The sequence below is a fragment of the Lemur catta genome, chromosome 22 (genome assembly GCF_020740605.2).
Source record: "Lemur catta isolate mLemCat1 chromosome 22, mLemCat1.pri, whole genome shotgun sequence".
NCBI classification, from domain to species: Eukaryota; Metazoa; Chordata; class Mammalia; order Primates; family Lemuridae; genus Lemur; species Lemur catta.
Genome location: NC_059149.1, coordinates 30,720,901 through 30,740,841, shown reverse-complemented (window position 1 = coordinate 30,740,841; position 19,941 = coordinate 30,720,901). Strand labels below are relative to the sequence as shown.

General features: G+C 51.5%; 1 protein-coding gene across 1 annotated transcript in view; it reads left to right on the top strand.

The window, feature by feature from the left end:
- ARHGEF10 (Rho guanine nucleotide exchange factor 10) overlaps nt 1-19,941 on the top strand; it is a 60,066-nt gene that overhangs the window by 17,119 nt on the left and 23,006 nt on the right. Inside the window, exons 12-18 of the mRNA XM_045535311.1 lie at nt 2,221-2,298; nt 2,560-2,739; nt 4,499-4,615; nt 6,122-6,214; nt 7,644-7,814; nt 9,443-9,588; nt 11,803-11,978. Of these exons, the coding sequence (XP_045391267.1) occupies nt 2,221-2,298; nt 2,560-2,739; nt 4,499-4,615; nt 6,122-6,214; nt 7,644-7,814; nt 9,443-9,588; nt 11,803-11,978 (961 nt within the window). The remainder of the gene's footprint in view (nt 1-2,220; nt 2,299-2,559; nt 2,740-4,498; nt 4,616-6,121; nt 6,215-7,643; nt 7,815-9,442; nt 9,589-11,802; nt 11,979-19,941) is intronic.

Here is a 19,941-nt window from a genome sequence, read left to right as displayed (position 1 = left end):
GCACGTCTCACCCTCCGACGAGGCTCAGAGCAGGACCCTCACCCACCCAGGCCCCCACCTCCAGGCATGGCTGGGTCCCTGCTGGGTACCAGGGCACCGAGTGGGGGGTGTGGGCTGGTCTTGGAGAACACAGCGCAGCGTGTGGGAGCAGAAAGTGCAGACGAGGCAGAAGGCTCAGAGGAGACGCTGCCATGGAGTCGGGGGGACCTTCGCAGGGAGGGGCCCCGGGACCGGGATGTGGGCGGAGGGAGGAGCCAGGGAATCCGCTGAGTGCCCTGCGGCTGACAGGCCTCCGCCCTGCTGTGTTCTGCTGGGGTCGGTTTCTCCTCCGCGCCCCCGGGGCTGTGGTGCCGGGAAGGCAGCGTCAGCATCGGAACCTCCCGCCCACCTCGCCGGGCTGCACCTTGATATGTCGAATTTACATGCAGGAAAACACTGACTTCACACGCAGAAGCCATGAAATCCGGGAGACTGATTCTCTTTTTGTGTCTTGAATTATCTCACACCAACTCCAGATCCTTTGTCCTGATGCACTGGCATCATCTCAGGACTTTAAAATATAGACATAAATTCCTAGGTTTGGCCCCCAAAGGTTGTGACCCGGGAGCCGTGGGCTGGTGTCTGGGAATGCGAATTCTGGAACCAGGAGTGGCTTGTGGGGAGTGGCTCTGTCCCCAGGGTCTGAGCATCACCTTAAGGGGAAGCCTCGGGCCACACTGCCCCTGCGAATCGGCCACCGCACGGCGGCCACAGGGCTGGTCAGCGCTGGGCCTCCCGGCTCCTGATCTCGTGTGCGTTTGGTTTTAACCCCAGCACATCGGTATTTTCTTAAATACATCAATTTCTCTTGTAGATGTCCTAGAAGGGTTGTTTTCGCCTTACTTTTGTGATTGAACAGCCCTTTTTAAAAAGAGGATAGTCACCTCTTGCTGATAGTGTTTTCTAAATCTTGGTTGCCCGGGAATGCACTGGCCTGGGGGATGTCCTGTGTGCAAATGCTCCCTTCGCCCACCAGGTGGCGCTGCAGGCTGCAGAGAGCATCGCGCAGCCCACGGGTTGCCTGGGGCCTCCTGGTTTGTGCCTGTGGTGTGCGTAGGTGTGTGCATGTGTGCGTAGGTGTGTGTATGTGTGCGTGTGCATGCGTGTGCATGCCTGTGGTGCGTGCATGTCTGTGCACGTGTGCACGCGTATGGTGAGTGCATGTGTGTGCATGTTTGGCATGTGCATGCGTGTGGTGCGTGCATGTGGTGCATGTAGGTGTGTACATGTGTGCGTGTGCATGCGTGAGGTGCGTGCATGTGTGTGCATGTGTGCGTGTGCATGCGTATGGTGCGTGCATGTGAGTGCATGTGTGGCATGTGCATGTGGTGCATGTAGGTGTGTGCATGTGTGTGCGTGCATGCATGTGGTGCGTGTAGGTGTGTGCACGTGCATGAACGTGTGCTCTGGTTTAGAAGCAACGCTGCTGTCACCCTCTGCTCTGTTTTCCCTGGGTTGGCAAAGGTGACTTGCCGGGAGGTGGAGGTGAGCAGAGTGGCCTTACAGCCGCATGTCCGTACACGCGTGTGCCTCAGCAGTGAAGAGCAAAACAGAAAACAGCGTCAGTGTTTGAAACGCGAGCATCTCAGATTGTAGGGGGGGTTGCTGTAAATGACAAGAGTAATTTACCATCCGAATTCTTAGCCTCGTAGGTGGATGTGTGGACAGTTAAAAGATCTTTCTGAAGATTAAAAAAAAATCTCTTCTTCCACCTTCCACAAGCTTTCTGTTTCTCTGTGACTTTGGAATGAGGATTTTAGATAAGTCTTGTCAATGACATTTATCGACCAAGACGGAGACTGTTTTTATACTTAAATATGAAATGTCATCTGACTGGGTGTGGGACCCTTGAAACAGTCAGTTGATTCAGATCATTGTTGTCACATAAGTGAGTGAATTTGTTCTAAGTGCTATAATTTTATTTGCCCTGCCTGTGTTATAGTTTATAATCTGAGATTTAAAATGTAATATAAATGTGTTGATGGGGGAAAGTATGTTTTGTACCTGTAATGTTATTTAATTAACCTACCATTTGGGGTATTTCAAAGGTCTTTGAAAGTTGCCTTTACCTACTGTTTAAAAATAAAAACAAAACCTTCTTTAACAACACCTCTCAGCATAGAAATAAAACTATGTGTTCCGAGGCTGTTTTCTACCATTGTTTTTTCTGATTTCCAACAGGTGGTGAGAAGATACATCCTGGGGTCAGTGGTCGACAGTGAAAAGAACTACGTAGATGCCCTTAAGAGGATTTTGGAGGTACCTAAGTGTCGCATCATATAATATATATGTTTTTATTGTCCTTTTTTAAATATGTACTTTTTATTACATATATGTTTTATTATGCACATATATATTTATGAACCATAAAGTAAGCACATTTGCAAAATTCTCCAAAGAGTTTAAGTTCTGTGTCCGTATATTGACATCAAAAGTCACGACGTGTTTTGAAACAAATAGAATGTTGACGTCTTCTTTTCTCTACCCCTTTAAAACCCATCTTCACCTGTTCTGCGTCAGCAATACGAGAAGCCGCTGTCTGAGATGGAGCCGCGGGTTCTGAGCGAGAGGAAGCTGAAGACGGTGTTCTACCGCATCCGGGAGATCCTGCAGTGCCACTCCATGTTCCAGATCGCACTGGCCAGCCGCGTGTCCGAGTGGGACGCCGTGGAGATGATCGGCGATGTCTTCGTGGCTTCGGTAAGGACGTCCCGGGCTCTCTGAGCGCGAGTCCTGCTCTCCACTCCGAGGCTGGTGTTTGCACCTGACCAGAGCTTCTTTCCCGAGCACCTGCGAGCCGACCCACGGCTCTCTCTAGAGGCCGGGCCACGCGTGTGCACCGGGGAAGTGGCGGGTGGACATGGGACAGGGACCCAGGGAGACACGCAGAGGCTCAGAGCGGGGGAGCTGTCTGCAGAGATTGAAAAGTTTTATTTTATCCAGTCCTGGGGACACTGTGTATATGATCCGATAACATTCGCGGGTTTTGTTGCTGAGCACGGACTCCGCTTGTGGAGCAGCTCATGCAGTCGCCGTGTTTCCGCCTCTGTCCGGCCTGGTCTTGCTGTCTGTGTGCAGGGGGGGCCCCCTCCGCCTGGAACAACAGAAAGCATGTCCTGGGAAATAGGTTTCCTCAAACTCCGCTCTTCGGTCTGCAGCATTTTGTTGTGCGGATGCAGCCGTGTCGGGCCCTGTGCCGGGACACAGGACAGTGCGTCCGTGTGTCCTGGCGGGAGATGTGTCCATGTGTCCTGGCAGGAGACGCGTCTGTGTGTCCTGGCCTGAGACGCAGCCGCCCAGAACCCCCCGGCGCTGAGTCTCTGCATGGGCAGTTTTGAGGCATTTTACGTCTGCTCCTAGTGTGCATTGTACATGTTATATTTTGGTTAGATTTCTCTCTAGATATAGAAGATGATGAATAAAACAGGTTAGTTTTTGTAACTGCTTAAGATAATAATGTTATCAAAGGGATATGAGCTTGCAAGTTTTTTAAAGTGGTTGTATACTTAAATGAATGCTGTAATCATGATATATGAAACGTTTTTGTGTTTTCTAAATAATTTGTATGTGCACCTGACGAAGTATGTAAGTTGTAGGAGGTTTTGGGCATAACATGGACTCAAAAGTCTTGCTAAGATATTTGCACAACACCCTTCATGGGTCCTTATGAAAAAAAAAAGAAATATTGGATATTTATTTTGTTATAGCATTTTTTGGCTATTTTATATATTAGCTTCAACTCTTTCTTCTTTAAATATTTACCTTGCCAACATTTTTTTAAAATGGAAAAAAGTCTTTTTTGAGAAAACATATAATTTAGCAGAAAGCATCCCTCCCTCAGTGACAGTCCTGCCAGGTCTCTCAGCGGACGCTGTTGTCCGTCTGTCCCAGGACTTGCGGTTTCTCAGGAGTTTTTCTCTGAATGTTCACACCCAGGGCGAGCGTTTCTGCCTCTTGAAACCTCCGTGTTTTTAGGAAGTGAGCGTGTGTGGGGCCTGGCACCTCTGACGCTCCTGCAGGGAGTGGTCCCCGCTGGTTCCTCAGGCCCTGCAGGGCTGCCGGGGGCCCCTTTGTTACAATTTCCTGACAGTCTCCCCCGGAGCCCTGGAACTGGAGCCCACAGAGGGAGGCTTGGAGGAGTTTGAAGCAGCTCCTCTGTACTCGACTTTATTTCTCTGGAGTCGGGAACATCCTTAACCCAACCCCTGGTTACCGTGGTTTCGAATGAGGGTGCGGGAAAGTGCACTGGGGTCCCCAGAGTAAGATGCAGCAGCCCCCCAGGTGGTTCCCGAGGGGCCTAGAAGAAAAATCATGCGATCGTGATAAAGTTCGTCCTGGGGGAATGTCGCGGTGGCTGGAAGGGTGTTTGGGGGGCAGGTTTCAAATCTTCTCTTCTGAATTAGAGAAGGGCGTGTTGGGGTCGAGAGTTACTTCTCACCCACAATTCCCTGTGCGTCAGTTCTCCAAGTCCATGGTCCTGGACGCCTACAGCGAGTACGTGAACAACTTCAGCACAGCCGTGGCCGTCCTCAAGAAAACATGCGCCACGAAGCCTGCTTTTCTTGAATTTTTGAAGGTAAGTCCTTTCTTTTCCATTTGCGTTTTAATACCCTCTGAAGTTCCGTGTCAAACACTTCATAATCACACTTTAGCGCATCTCGACCCTAAATGCGTGATGTTACCATAGAGATCTCGGCACCAGCAGTAGCACAGGTGTTGGATCAGTGCAGAAACGAAGAGGAAGTTTAGGTCCCAACATAGCTTTTTGAAAATAGCTTTTATTTGCACATCCTAACGTGTGCAGAGGGGTAGACACAAAGAACGTCAAGACCCGCTCCCCAAGTCCTGGAGTTACCTTTTCCTTCCTGTCCCTCAGCGAGAAGTCAGGAATAATAGAAACCCAACTTCTGGATTCAGGATTGGCCCAAGGTGGGACCTGGCCTCATCTCCTGGGGAGGAGAGAGAGAGCCACAGCCTTGCCCTGGGCCCTGGCCCTGCGCAGACAGGACAGCTGGTCCCCAGGGGCTGCAGGGCTTCCCGAGCCCCGAGCTGCAGGGCGGAGGCTGTGGGAGGCCGGGTTGGGGGCTGTGGACCAGACTGAATTCCCTCCCTCGTCAAAGCCCCTGGCTGCCTGCCCAGCTCAGGCTCCTCTGTGCGAGACCCTGGTTTGCATTATAAAGCCTTGGGACACAGTGTGTTCTGCCCCTGGGCTGGATTCCTGGAAACTGCTGCTACCTGGGGCCAGAGAGGGCAGGGCCAGTCCTCCTGCCCAGGGCAGTGTTTCCCCTCCCCCTCTCCCACCCAGTAGGACGGTTCCGGCGGTTGTGGGTGGTTCCCGCTCTGGCTGGAGCAGAGTCCTGGCCCACCCAGGTTTGCTAAGGGATCAGGTCACAGTCCCCCTCCTGCAGAGTTGCAGACACTGTGTCCTTTTGCTATGGCAGCGTTTCTTCCTCTTAGGGAAAGAAAACAGGCACTGAGTTAGCAAAGGAGTTTCCTCTGAGGACTTGTTTTGGCCCCGTGGTGTGACCGCAGCACCCACCCCTCAGCTCGCCAGCGGCCTGGGGAGATGGCAGCCGGGGCCTGAGCTCAGGGAGCCCCGTGTGGTGCCCGGGAGAGGCCGGGTGCGCTGGGCGGTGCCCTGTGTGGTCCGCGCTGCCCCTTCCGCCCAGGGAGCCGGACACCCGGTGCAGCCCCGGGTTGGCGCCGCCCAGGGGCCTCAGGTAGCAACAGTCCAGCCCCACTCGGCACCTCCTGCCTGCGGGGAGAGGCGGCCGCCTCCCCTGGGCAAACTGTGGCCAGAACACAGACCCCCGGACACCCCCAGAACCCACCCAGCGCCAAGCCCAGGTGGTGAGATCTGGCCCCTGCACGGGAGCCGCCGGGGCAGCTGGAGCGAATCCTCCCCCCGCGCAGGTGCAGAGAGCACTTTGAAAGGAATCTGGTGAAATTTCTTCCAGCTGAGGCTGAGTTGTGGGTTCTCGAGTAGCCGGGAGTCCCTTCCCGACTGTCCTGGGTTGTGGGGGCCGGAGCAGGTGGGCGCCGTGGCCCCGCAGCCTGCTGAGCCCGGCGCCCTCCCCCGCAGCAGTGCCAGGAGGCCAGTCCCGACCGGATCACGCTCTACAGCCTGCTGATGCGGCCCATCCAGCGCTTCCCGCAGTTCATCCTCCTGCTCCAGGTAGGGAAGGCTCCGAGCGTCCCGGGCAGCCTCCATGCTGCCGCGGCTCTTTGGGAAGAGCGTGGGCTGGGCCACGGGGCGCAGCCGCCTCTCAGGCCCCTGACGCGCTCTGGGTGGTTGTGGGGGGCGGAGGGGGTGGGCACCACCCGTATGCGGTGTTGGTGCCAGAACTAGATTCAAGATCATCCTTTTCTGCCTTGTTAGGATTTGATGTGACTCCCAGGAAAACAAATGTATAGTTTAAATTTTCCATCCAACCTGGAAACGTTTGCTGGTTTACACAGTGTTCTTCTCAGATTTTTAAAGCGAGGTTTAGGAAGAGGGTCACGCTGTTGGGCTCTGCCACCGCACACCTCGTACACAGACACAGGGGACTGGTGGCCGAGGGCAGAACCACGTTGAGTCTGAGAAGCGTGCCAGGGTCACCTCTGCCCCTCAGCGCCTCAGTGTGTCGTACGTGAGAGCAGGTTGGGCAACAGGCTCCGTGGAAGCTCTAGGTGACAAGAACGTCATTTTGTCGTTGCTCTTCAGGGTTTATGTGGGTTTGGCAGCCTTGTGCCATCTTTGTGGTGGCCATATGGTGGCTTTGTGCCTTGCACCCTCACTGCAGTGTCCTCGAGCTCGTCTGAGGCTGCAGGGGTGGATGGAGGTGGCTCAGCTTCCTTCTAAGACTGGACTATTTTTTAGTGCAGTTTTAGATTCAGAGCAGAATTGACAGGAAGGCATGGGGGTCCCCAGGTGCCCCTCTCCCCACATGCACAGCCCCCGGGTGCACCTGTGAGGGGGAAGAGCCCACACTGACACACAGTGACCACCCAGAGCCCACCGTCTGCGTGGGGGTCAGCCCTGGAGCTGCACAGCCTGTGGGTTTGGACAAACGTATCAGGACGTATCGGCCACGGCACCATCCTACAGAGTAGCTGCATTGCCCTGAAATCAGGCTCCGTTTTCAGTGTGGGTGGGAGGCCCAGAGAGAGCCCCCGCTGTGTGGGGACGCCCTGGGTACAGTGGTCTGGTCGGCACTGCAAAACCGCCGCACCCTTGATCTGGGGAAACTGAGTTTTTGTAAAAACTGGACCCATCTATGCCCGCGTTCACATGTCTGACTCAACGCGAGAAAAACAATCTAATCATGATCTGGAGCATCGTCCCAGAGAGCAAAACATTTCCAAGATTGTGCCACGTTCGTATTTAGCGTGTCCTTTATTGTACAATGCTATTTTTTGGATTTTGTTTTTGCAAAGGGAGCTGTTCTGATGTTCAGCCAAGCTGTGACTCAGTTTGTGATCCTTTCCCCAGAATATTTTCTATTTTTCCCCCAGAACAACTGATGTCATTGCCCTCCCCAGCCGTCAGCGTGTGAGTGATGACTCACCGCTGGCCGGAGGTGTGTGCGTGGTGACTGCCGCGCTCTGCCTTGCCCCCACAGGACATGCTGAAGAACACGCCCAAGGGACACCCCGACAGGCTGCCCATTCAGATGGCCCTGACCGAGCTGGAGACGTTGGCGGAGAAACTGAATGAGAGAAAGAGAGACGCTGACCAGCGCTGTGAGATCAAACAGATAGCAAAGGCCATCAACGAGCGATACCTGAACAAGGTTGGGAGGGATTTTTTTCAGCTCTATTCAGAAATTATTTGTGCTTTGTGCTAATGAGGCCGTTGTTACTCATCCATTCGTAACTAATCTTTGGAAACCTTTGGAATAATTCCCTTGGCCCGGACTTCCTCGCTGGGTGTCAGTGGAGACCGGCAGGCGTGTGCCAGGTCTGGACATTGTGCACAAAACCTTGACCGTCTGTCTGCGTTCTCTTAGGAAAGAGGCCCACAGATTCATTAGATCCTCAAATGGATCCAGGTTAAGAGCGACTCTTTTAGCTTAATTCTGCTTTCAAAATACTGCATTCATTTTAGACAGTGATAATCAAAGCTGGACGTAGTCACAGACATTTCTGTTTGCACCCACACGTGCAGAGACTGGGCTGTACTGATCACGAATAAGTGAAGCAAACACAGGAGGATGCCGGTTCCTCCGCGAGGCTGTTTGGGCTTTGTGTTTGCAAAGTCGTTCTCCTGCCTCAGTGCTCTGATTTCATGTGGCTTTGCCATGGTTACGTGAGGCCCTGGTCCACGGGGAGATGTTGATGTACATGAGCTGTATTAAATTATCACAGATAATAGTCGATGTTGCTAAAGTCACCTTTTATTTTTGTCAGTAGGACTGATTTTCTACCTCCCAAAGACATTCAGTAATTTAACAACGAGAACTTTATGGTAACACGTTTTAAGCCGCAGGTTTTTCCCAATTCTCCAAATGGTCTATGTACGGATTTTATCAGCAGAAAATTGCATCCGGTTCTACTCCTGATGTAGTTCATGTTATTTACAGTCGTGCTCCTGTAGGACTTGAATGTGTTTGCTCGAGGGGACAGGGAGCCCCGAGGCAGAGGCAGACGTGACGGTGCGTCATGCATGTTGTGTGAACGTGTGCAGGGTGTGTCATTCCCGGGAGCACGTATGTCCAGAGGAGTACAGCGGGGAGGCTGGTGTCTCCACGGATGCAGCCAGTGTAGACATAGAACCAGAAGGCGGTGGGACCACCGGGGCTGAGGACTCCGCTGGCTACACTGCTGTGAGGAGCGTGACTTCCGCAGGACGCAGCGTTTTATGGGTTGATAGGAAGCATCTTTCCAAAGCACTGATGGCATTTTGTTTGGCTCAGTGGAGTAAAATGTGGCAGATCCTAGGAAGCTAAGACGCTCACTGAATCATGTTTGCTTTGGGAAAAGTAAAGTTACAAAGTAATTACGTCCTGTAACACCTGTTCCGAGTTGAGCTGTTCAGGGTTGTCAGTCCCGAGTGGTTCGCTGCAGGGAAGCCGGAGAGGGAAGCGGCTCCCCGGGGAGCCGTGGGGAACGACAGGTAACGAGCAAGGAACCAGTTCTGTGTAGAAACTGTTCGCGGGGGAGTGAGGTTCCTTTCTCCTGTAGGGTAACTGCAAACACCGATGTCTGTGAAACACTAGGTTTTTAGAAGCGACTTTCAGAATTCTGCACGGTCAGGGCCCGCGGGGGGAGTGGGAATGTCCGGATTCTCTTTAAAGAAAAAAGTCTATAAAACCACGATGCTAGACACTCCCGTATTTTGCAAGACCTTTTCCTCGTCCTTTACCTATTTTGGGTAAACTCAGTCGCGGCAGCTTCGTTGACTGTTATTTTGAATATTCAGCTTCTCAGCAGTGGAAACCGATACCTCGTGCGATCCGATGACATGATAGAAACGGTTTACAACGACAGAGGAGAAATTACTAAAACCAAAGAACGCCGCCTCTTCATGTTAAACGACGTGTTAATGTGTGCCACGGTCAGCTCACGGTAGGGACACACTCAGTTGTTTTTATTTGTCTCGTAATTACACGCTAGGGGTGTCTCAGCACAGGGAAATGACTGTTAATGCTCTCATTCAAGCTGAACTGATTTCTGGGCCAAACTTAGCAATTGAAGGAAACTTTGTAACAAACAAGTGTGTTTTTAAATGTGTTCCGTGCACATCGTAGGTTGCTGCTGGTGGAAACTAGATACAAGCAGGTTTATTTGCTCTTTAAACAAGGCTGACGTTAGAGCTAGAAATGAAATTGAGTTTTTTAATAACCATCTTAAATCACTCTACAGTTCTGTTTTTAATTATTGAAATTCTTTATCTCTGATTCTCTATACATGTGTTTTTGGTAAGCGTTTTTCTTATATAATTAAATTGGATATATTCATATTTGCTGTAAACCAAGAAAATGAGTCACACTTTAGCAGTTCTTTTTTTTCTCTTTTTCTTTCTTTCTTTCTTTCTTTCTTTCTTTCTTTCTTTCTTTCTTTCTTTCTTTCTTTCTTTCTTTCTTTCTTTCTTTCTTTTCTTTCTTTCTTTTTGGAGGGTCTTGCTGTGTCACCTGGGCTAGAGTGCAGTGGTATCATCGTAGCTCATTGTAGCCTCAAACTCCTGGGCTCAAGCTATCCTCCTGCCTCAGCCTCCTGAGTAGCTGGGACAGATAGTGCGTGTCCTGATGCCCGGCTAATTTTTCTATTTTTTAATAGAGTTGGAGTCTCACTCTTGCCCAGGTTGGGCTCAAACTCCTGACCTCAAGTGATCCTCCCACCTCCCAGAGTGCTGGGATTACAGGCGTGAGCCACCTCGCCCGGGCCAATTCTTTTATTTAATATAGTTTGACATCAGAATTGTTCTCCAACACATAAAATGTTGTAGTAAGTCGAGGATATTTGAGAATTAAAGGTCTTTAAATATAGATCCATTGTAAGGGAGCTGATATAAAACTGAACACAGTGCTCTGGGTGCCGTAGGAAATAACACAGGCTAACGTCTTGCAAGAGTCGGTTGTTAGATTTTGAGTTTTGGGAGCCAGTGGCCAGAGCATCCGTACGTAGCTCGAAGTCCCCCAGGGAGTGTCAGCAGCACGGACCGTGGGCAGAGTGACAAGCCAGCACACCACCAGCTGTGGCATGCTCCCCGTGCCATGTCCCCGTCCCCCAGCCGCCAAGTGCACCTGTCACCTCCTCTATAGGAACAGGGGATTTAGATTCAAAGAGGATGAACAGAAATTTGATAAGAATTCACGGGCATTTCTATTTTTTTGATTGGAGGCACACTCTAGCTCGTGGAACATGACCTGCCCTCTTGCTGGGTCTGAAGCGCCCTCCTCCCCTTCTGTTTCCGTACGGACCAGGTGTTGTCACCAACGGTGGGTTCTCGGGGACAGAGGGAAGCTGGGGAGACAGGTGGCCCCGGAGAATCACGCATTTCAGTTCACAGCACAGCACCTGGCATTGTGCCTATTCCTGTCTACATTTTGATTTTTAAAAGTTTATTTTGAAGAAAAGCAAAATGTGATTATCACCAAAAGTAAGAATACCGGTTGTTTCTGGAGGGGCCGGGTTTCTTTCCCTGGGCGTGTGGGGACTCCCAGGGTGCTGGTGATGTGACACCTCAACCCGGGTGGTGGCCACACAGGATTGCTCTGCCATTGCGCTGGGCCGTGTGCGTGTTCTGTGTGTTTCTCTGCATATACGTCCTATGTGGTGATGACAGAAGAAGATAATCTATACAGGTATCGGTTTTGCATCCACTTTCTATATACTCAAATATTAAGTGTTTCAATCCTGGAATATAATGGTATGACTGAATTCCATTACAGTGATTTTCATGTCGCCTTATAAGAGCAGAGAAAGAGTTTTAGAGTTAACTCTTACGAGACAGAATATCTCGGACCACATATTATAGAAGATTTGTCCTGTTGATAGAACTCTCCAGAACGCCTGAGCACCTTTGCTCACATAGTCACCCACAGGCATCCGGCCTCTTCCCTGGAGGCTCTTACGGAAACCTTCGCCTTCCTGGGGAAAACGCCGCTGTGCAGCTCTGCCCTGGGCACGAGTGAAAAGTCCCACTCGCTCATCTGATTACTGTGGCGCCAGATGGCAACTTCCTGAGAAAGTCAGGGGCCGGATCCTGCAACATTAAATGTTTCCCACTTGGACATCTAACGGGCACAGGGCATCATGACGTACCTCTGGTCCTTCCAGCACCCTGCACGACAGCGGCTCGGTCACCAGCCAGCGGTACCTGCTGAAGTGGAGCGTCCCCCTGGGCCACGTGGAGGTGATGGAGTACAGCGCGAACCCGGGTGCGGGCGGGCACGGCAGGTTCCCCGTGGCGCACCCTCCCGAGAGCCTGGCGGTGGTCGCCAACGTGAAGCCACGTAAGTGACACTTGTTGATGTCCCGGCAAGCCCTGGGGCCGGCGTCAGTGCCGACGTCACAGGCTCGAGGTTAAGGTGGGAATCTGGGGAGATGACGCGGCATTTAGAGCCTTCATCGTACCTGTGTGGCTGACTCAGCTGCCGTGGCTGCTGACCTCTGGCCTTGTGCCCCGGCCACTGGGCCACCCCGGGTGTGCGGTGGGGCACTCAGGGGTGTCCTCGTCCTCCCCAGCTCTGGGCTCTGCCCTGCGTCTCCCGTCAGCGCTTGTCTCTCTCGGTGCCTGTGACTTGGTTTCCTCTTGGCTCCGCTGCCCACTCGTGGCGCTGCTGGGCGGCTGCTCTCATCTCTCTGTGCCTCGGTTTCCCCACAAAGGTAGCACCTGTCCCTGCACTTCCCGAGGTGAAAGGAGAGAAAGATGTCAAAATACTTGGGAAGTGTTTTAGCATTGCCTAATATTACATTTATAGTTATTATTGCTGAATATCATTCACATTGTAGATTTTAATCTTACTGTAAAAATCGTTTCCTTCTCTCTCTCTTTTTTTAATCCAGATAAAGACCTGCTTAGTTTTATTCACTGTTTGGCTTTGGGCCTCTGCCCCTGAATTCTGGAACGCTTAAAATACAGTGAACAGGAACTTCCAGTAAACCTTTTTAGGTGTTAAACGAGCATTAACTTCTCAGATTATTTTGTTTCTGATCTGTTTGGAATTGAGAAAGCAGCTTTTACGACTTTTCACCTTTCTAGCTGAGCACATGTGGTCTCCTGGGTTTGCACGAACACCCTGCAGTGAGTATTGGGTCCAGTTTGCTGAGGGACCTCTGACTTTTCTTGTTTCCCTCATGTTAATAGGTTGGCAACCTGCCTAGCGGGGTGATTCTTGGACCCTGTTATTGTTATTCAATTCGTAATCTCTCCAATTGCTGACTGTTACGTCATATACCTGTTTAAAGGAGTGTGCACCTTTATCAACCCTCTCAACTAACAGCCAAAATACCAAACTAGAACCCAGATTTCAAAGTGAGGCACCCACACAGGGTGGTATGAGAGGGGAGGAAGGGAGGGAAGGAAAGAGAAATGATTTTTCAAGCTGACATGATTCATTAAAATTTTATCCAAGGGCAAATTGAATGTCTTGCTAAAATTTTTTTGAAATCCTTTTAACTTATTTGGAACTATTGATTACTAATCAAGTGTATGTCTTAGTTTTTGTGAACAGAAATTCCCTTGTGTATTTGATAGTGCCAGCAATCTTTCTAAGTATTTGTAATTACCGTTGCCTTATTGTGTTCAAATGGCTAACGATAACTTGGATCCACAAAGTAGATACAATGTATTAATATTACATGCAACATTGTATTTTCTTAGTCATCTTTTAATTTATGATTTACACTGAGCTAACTTAGAATAAGATTAGGGTCAGCAATATGAAAAAGCATAAAACAGGATGATTCAACCAATTTTTAAAATATATGGAAGACACGTTGTATGTTGTAGTATGTTGTAGTATGTTGATAACTCCGCGTGGGCATGGATGTTGCCATGAGCTTTCCTTCAGCCACGGCAAAAGGAGAAACAGGGTCCCGGCCAGTCCTGTTGTCTGTTACAGGGAATATGTCCCATTGGAGAGTGAATCTTCCCCTTCATTCTGAATTCAGGGAGAACTCTTTGGTCGTATCCTAAGTTAAGGGGACTCTGGAAAGACTTTAAAATGTACATGGTTGTTTTGTAGATTTGCACTGGTTTTTTGTTTATCGCGTCTCTATGGAAACACACAGATGCAGCCTCAGTGAAGGCAGTTTTTCCTGGGGCGTCTTTTTGCACACTGCCCTAAACAGAGAATTTAAGGGATGTGCTCGTTCTGCCATCGATTTGTGCTGCGGAGTTTTCTGGGTTGAACCTATGCCTCGGGCAGGGCATATCCAGTCCTCGTCTGTTATCGACATTGGTGGTGGAGCACAAGGATTTCCAGTGTGACCTATTATTATGATGCCTGTATTTTACGAAAGTAAGATAACCTAATGAGTATGTGAGGGCCTTTATCTGAAATTAATTAGTTAATTCTTCTCCTGCTGATGTTGCCAGTCTGCCTGGTTTCCCTTCTGACTCTGCAGCATGCATGCACTAGGCGCTAAATGAATGTTGGTTGAATGAGTGAAAATGCAGCCACCAATCAGTGCTGAATTCCTAACTAAACGGTATCTTTCCAGCTGTCTACTCTTGTCCTCAGCCAAGCACTGTGCCCCACAATCCCCCAGGGCAGCTCGCAGCGGCTGGAGACAGACTGACCAGCACTGCACACGGGCACACAGTAGCACAGTTCTCAGTAAGCACAGGGCACGATGCTCTAGCAGCTCAAAAGAATGTAATTTCCTCAGAGCAGATGCCTCTAAAGTTAGGTTGTGAGGGAAGAGTGGGATTCCAGCTGGTGGGGAGTGGGTGTACAGTGGTTCCTCGTCCCTGCATGCATGTGTTCTTGCATGCATGCATTCGCTGTGCACATGTGCATTCGTGCACCCACCCACTCACTGTGCACACGTGCATCCATGCACCCACCCACTCGCTGTGCACCCATGCACCCATGCACCCACCCACTCACTGTGCACACGTGCATCCATGCACCCACCCACTCGCTGTGCACACGTGCATCCATGCACCCACCCGCTCTCTGTGCACACGTGCATCCATGCACCCACCCACTCGCTGTGCACGCATGCCTCAAGGTATCTCTGACCTTCCCCCCACCATGGGCACTCCCAGAAAAGCTAAGGTTTATCTTCCTGAGACCCAGACCCACCCAGGCCAACAATCGCTTTTTCGCCTCCTCCCTGTGAGACAGGCAACGTGCCCACACCCGAACAGACTCTTTAGGAAGATAATGTCCCAAAGGGAACTATTTCCCAGTTAATCTCTGCTCCCCGTCCGTTCACCCTGCCTATGGAATCCTACAGAATTCCTCTATCCCCCCCTCCCATAGCCCATGTTACCAGAAAGCCATACAAGCATCTGAACCCAGCTGGGGAGTTGCCTCTTCATACTGAAGGTTCCTGTGTGTACGGATCTTTTTCCTCCTACTAAAAGAATGAGTCACATGGAAACGTGTTTTCAGCTGAGAATTCTTGGCCACCCCTCCCCTCCTCCTCCTGCTCGTTAGCACACAGGCCAGCGGCTCTCCGGCTCTCAGGCTCTCAGCCCGCGGAGCTCCGGCCGCACCTGAAGACCAGAGCAGTCAGTGGGGCCGGCTGGGGCAGTTTGCGTTTCCCCCAGTTAGTTCCCGGTTTGCTGCCGGCCGGCGGCCGCTCCTCTCTCATGTCCCTCCTTTCTCCACTCCTTCCTCGTCCACTCTCTAGGCTGTTCAGTGGAAAATGTTTAGGTTTTATCTGATTTATCAGAAGTCGTGGTTTTTCCTCTACTCACTGCAATCGAGTTGAAGACAGCATTTTCTCTGCCTGTAGAGAGAACCTGTCGTCACCTTTCTGCTTCGGGTGACGGAATCGCTGTTTCACAGGCGGCAGGCAGGCAGGTGGATTCTAAATAAGGAGAACAACATTCTAAACAGGTGGCTTTTGTGTTAGAAAAGAGCAGGTGTCTTCAGGTTTTTTTTCTGTATTTTATTTTGCACTAAAGTTATGGTATTATTAGGCTTTGATCTAAAATTTAGAAGACAGTGTGTTAGCAATAGAATAGAGAAAGTTTATTCAATAGAAAGGCAACATTTATCGTAAAATAATGCCGCCATTCCTGTTTAAGATTTCAACAGCCCGGCAAATGTTCCTTTCTCAGATAAGGAAACTGAGGTCCAGAGGCTTCAAACCCCAAAGCCCGTGGGTTTGCACCTCCTCCTGTTCCTCCTATGGCAACAAACGGGACTAATGTGCTGTGGCTGCATCTTGTGCACCAGGCTCTTCGCTTGTGTGATTGTGTGATACCTGATATTTACAGTAACCGCTCCTCTTAGCTATTATAGTCCCTGCGAACCAGAGATCTCGCGGCAAACGTTAACATGGGGCTTCACTATAACATGTTTTTCAAAGGCAGCCGAGGCCAGCCGGGGCAGCGGAGCCCTCTGAGCGCCGGCTGTCGGGGCCTGCCCGGGGTGTGGCTGGAGGTGGGAAGCCCCTTCCTCCTGCCATAGCAAGTGGGCCCAGAGCAGGTGTGGAGAGAGGAAGACATTCAACAGCTCTCTGTTGGACTGTTACTTGTTTAAGCTTTTGACTTTTTAAATTACGGCATTCACGTTCCAGTAGGACTTACCCATTTCAAGTGTACGGTGACTTGTTACTTTGGAGGTGCCGCTTGGACAACAGGTGTGCCGAGGGCCTGGAGGCCACTGAGTACCTGAGTCTGGGGTCCAGGTGACACCGAGTCGGGGGTCCTGAGCTCACGGACCACAGGCACGGCCGTGGGACCAGATGTTCACTCAGCTCTTGGCCCAGTGCCTGCCTGCCCCCTTAGCCCGCGGCTGCTTTTTAGCTCCGAGCTGTGACAGGTGCGGTATGGAGTAAGGGTCTTTAAAAAGCCTTCTAGGTTAAAAAAAAAAAAAAAAATTTTGAAAAAACTAATTAAAATTTGCTCATTCTGTGCGTGTTTGAAGATGGAACCCAAGTCAGAATCTCTGGGGTTGTCTGCAGACCTCAGGGGACGGAGTCTGCAGCTGTCTTGCCTCTGCGGGGTGTGGTCGGGGTCGCCGCGCCCTGGGCTTGTGGTGCCGGGCGCTGGCCTGTCCCCGGCCGTCGGGGCGGAGGGTCAGCTGGCGAGCTCGGCTGGGCGCTGTCAGGCCCTCACTGACGTCTCAGATTCGAACTTTATTTCCAGCCGCGAGGGAAATGTGACTTTTGATGCACTTAAAGGAAAAGGGTGTGTCCTTTGTAAGCCGTAAGCACCGGCCCTGCCCATGGTGCCCGCAGGAGACGGGAGCACGCTCTGCGCTGGGGAGCGCGCTCTGCGCAGGGAGAGGAGCTCGGCGGGAGCCTGGTAGGGACCCTGGTAGGGACCCTGGTAGGGAGCCCGGTTTGCAGCCGGAAACCGCAGGCTCAGCGGAGGAGGGGCCCCGCGGAAAGGAGCGGTGCCCGGATGGAGAGGGACGCGCGGGCTGTGCGTGTCTGCAGCTCCGCGGGGCCGGCGTCCCGGGGATGCCCCCACCCCGTGCAGCGCTCACGGCCCGGGCCTCGTGCCTGGCGACGTCTCCCGGGCGACAATCCTAGACTGGGGACCGGGCTCGCCGGGACACGCCCCCCGGGTTTTGTGGGTGCCGGGGCTATTGATTCGGCCGCACAGTCCCTTCCTTGTTTGCCGCACAAGATTCCATTTAGCTGACAAACCCCGAATTCCCAAACAAGTTGCAGGGATTTCCATGGAAACAGGAGCAGTGCCGTGAGAAAGGCCCGGGAAGCCCGTTTGCAGAGACGCAGCGCTTGGGTGTCGGCCTCTGCTCACACAGCTCGAAACACACTTGCAACCAGCTGGCTGGAGGTCAACTCCCGCAAAAATTGGATTTGCGTATTTTTTATCTATTGATGCATTTCGGCCAAAAAATAAAAATAGCTGTTTCCTAAACTGAAAGTAACATTTGAAAAGCGCTGTGTTCTGCTTTTTGTTATTTCCTAAAGATGAGAGTGGAGAAAGTCTCCCTTGGATGACACATTGTCCTTGTCCACAGGGGAGTCCTGTGTCACCGTTGCGTGTCCGTTTGGTCCCAGTGCGCCCCTTACAAACCGTGTCTCATGCCCGAGCGCAGATGTGAGACTTGGGTTCATTTTCGTGCTGGGCGAAGGCAGAGAAACTCCCCGTAGGGAAGATTCTTTAGTCCACTAGGGGAAAACGAATTATTCTCCTGTCCCTTGACAGAGTCACATCGGTTGTAGTGCACGTATATATGTATAAAATATAGAGTCTTTTAAAAATTATTTTTAATTGACAAATAAAATTTGTGTACATTTATGGTGCACGACGTGCTTTGAAATACGTACATCGTGGGACGGCTAAATCAAGCTGCCTGACGTATCCATCCCTCACCCATCATTGTTTTTGAAGTGAGAACCTTAAAATCTGCTCTTAGCGATTTTCAAGTACTCGATGTGTTGCTGTTAGCTGTGGTCACCATGATGCACAGGACACCGTTGAACCCCCACGAGTTGTGGGGCAGGACTGACGGGGGCCCGAGCCATGTCCAGGTCCCATCCACATCCTCGAAGCCGTCCCTGTCCCTTCCTGCACATTCCCTTTCAAGGATAGTCCTCCCTCCTGGTTGCTGTGTCCCTCTGTCTCCTGGGGCCCCTCTGCCCAGGAGCCTCTGGCCAGCTGCCCGTCCTCCACCACTGCTTCCTACTTGGCCCCGCGGTGGCCGTGTTCCCTCTCCCTGCCCCGTCTGCCACCTCCCTCTCCCTCCCTCTGGTTGGACAAGGTGGGCCCGGCCGGTCCTTGCTGTGGCCCCAGGCCCTGCGGCCTCACTGCAGAAGGCAGCGAAATAACTGATACTGTGAAACTTTTACTCTGTTAGCCGTTGGCTCAGTGTTCCCTAAAGCCTGATCATTCATTTGCCTGAGACGGAACCATTTGGACCCAGTAGCTGGTAATGTTCCCGAGGGAAGGCGGCTGGCTGCCCTGGCCCTGCTCCCTGGGTGGCGACCGTGGGAAGGGATGTGGCCTGGGGCGGGTCCCCCCGTGGGGCGAGTCCCCCTGTGGGGCTGCATCTCACTCCATCAGGGGTGTCTGGAGCAGGGCCGGCACCTGTGGCGGAAGATTTAGGAAACTTGAAAAGACTCCCTGACTTAAAGCATCATCTCCCTCACCACTTCCTTGAGGCAAATGGGAAATTTTATTTCTTAGCTGACAAAGAAAAACAGAACTCCTTCTTTCGGGAGGACTGGAACATGGTATTAAACGTATGTTTTAATGGGAAAAAAGGAGATAAAAATATGAAGTTCTGGCCAGGCCAGTGGTGGTCCAAGTAGAGGAAGAGGCTGAACGGGGGCGTTGGGGTCGGGGAGCGGGACGGGCACTGAACAGCCGTGCGCCTGGGCTGTGTGTGTGGCGTGAGATGCTGCACACACGTCTGTGCCGGGCCCGTGTTCACAGACGGCTTCACGTGCATTATTTCAGTTGATCTTCAAAGCGGGAGGACAGGAAGGGGCCGTTGTCTCAGTTCTGCAGATGAGGGCATGGGGACAGGAAAGGCCCCTAGCGCCGATTTCTGGGTCACATAATGGAGAAACGTGGTCAGCAAAACACAACATTGCCACTGAATCATTTTCTTTTTGAGACAGGGTCTCACTCTGTCACCGGGGCTTGAGTGCAGTGACATCATCACAGCTCACAGCAACCTCAGACTCCTGGGCTCAAGCAATCTTCTCGCCTCAGCCTCCCAAATAGCTGAGACTACAGGCATGTGCCACTTCAGTTATGCAGTGAATATTTTTAGATGCATGTATATATCTGAATATTTATATTGGAAATATATAGATATCTCAGTTTTAACATTTATGTGTGTGTATACACATACACATATATGCACTATGTATATCTTATATACACTAATGGAGCAAGCCACATACTCTGTGGAGCCCAGCACACATGAAAACGTGTGTCCCTTGTTCAAACTTACTGAGAATTTTAGGGTGTTGCCAGCCGAGGCTGACACCAAGCCCCGGGCCCTGGTGAGCTCGGGCAAGTGACGGCAAAGGTCCTGCTCTAACACAAACCCCAGGGAACTGCTGCCCGTGCAGCTTCAATGAGTCTCTTCTGCCTGGGTTTGAAGCTGGCGGCTTCCCTCGCGGCTGTCTGACCTTAGGCGATTTATTTATTTGCATGGAAGGTGTTATTGCACGAGTTTCAAGCATGGGCTGTGGGTGTTCCTGAGTTCACATCCTGCCTGCGTGCGCTGGGCCAGTTTCCTCATTGTCGGCTGGGGACACGGGGGCGTCTCTTCTCTGTGCCGCTCGTCCTGTTGTGGGATTCAGTGA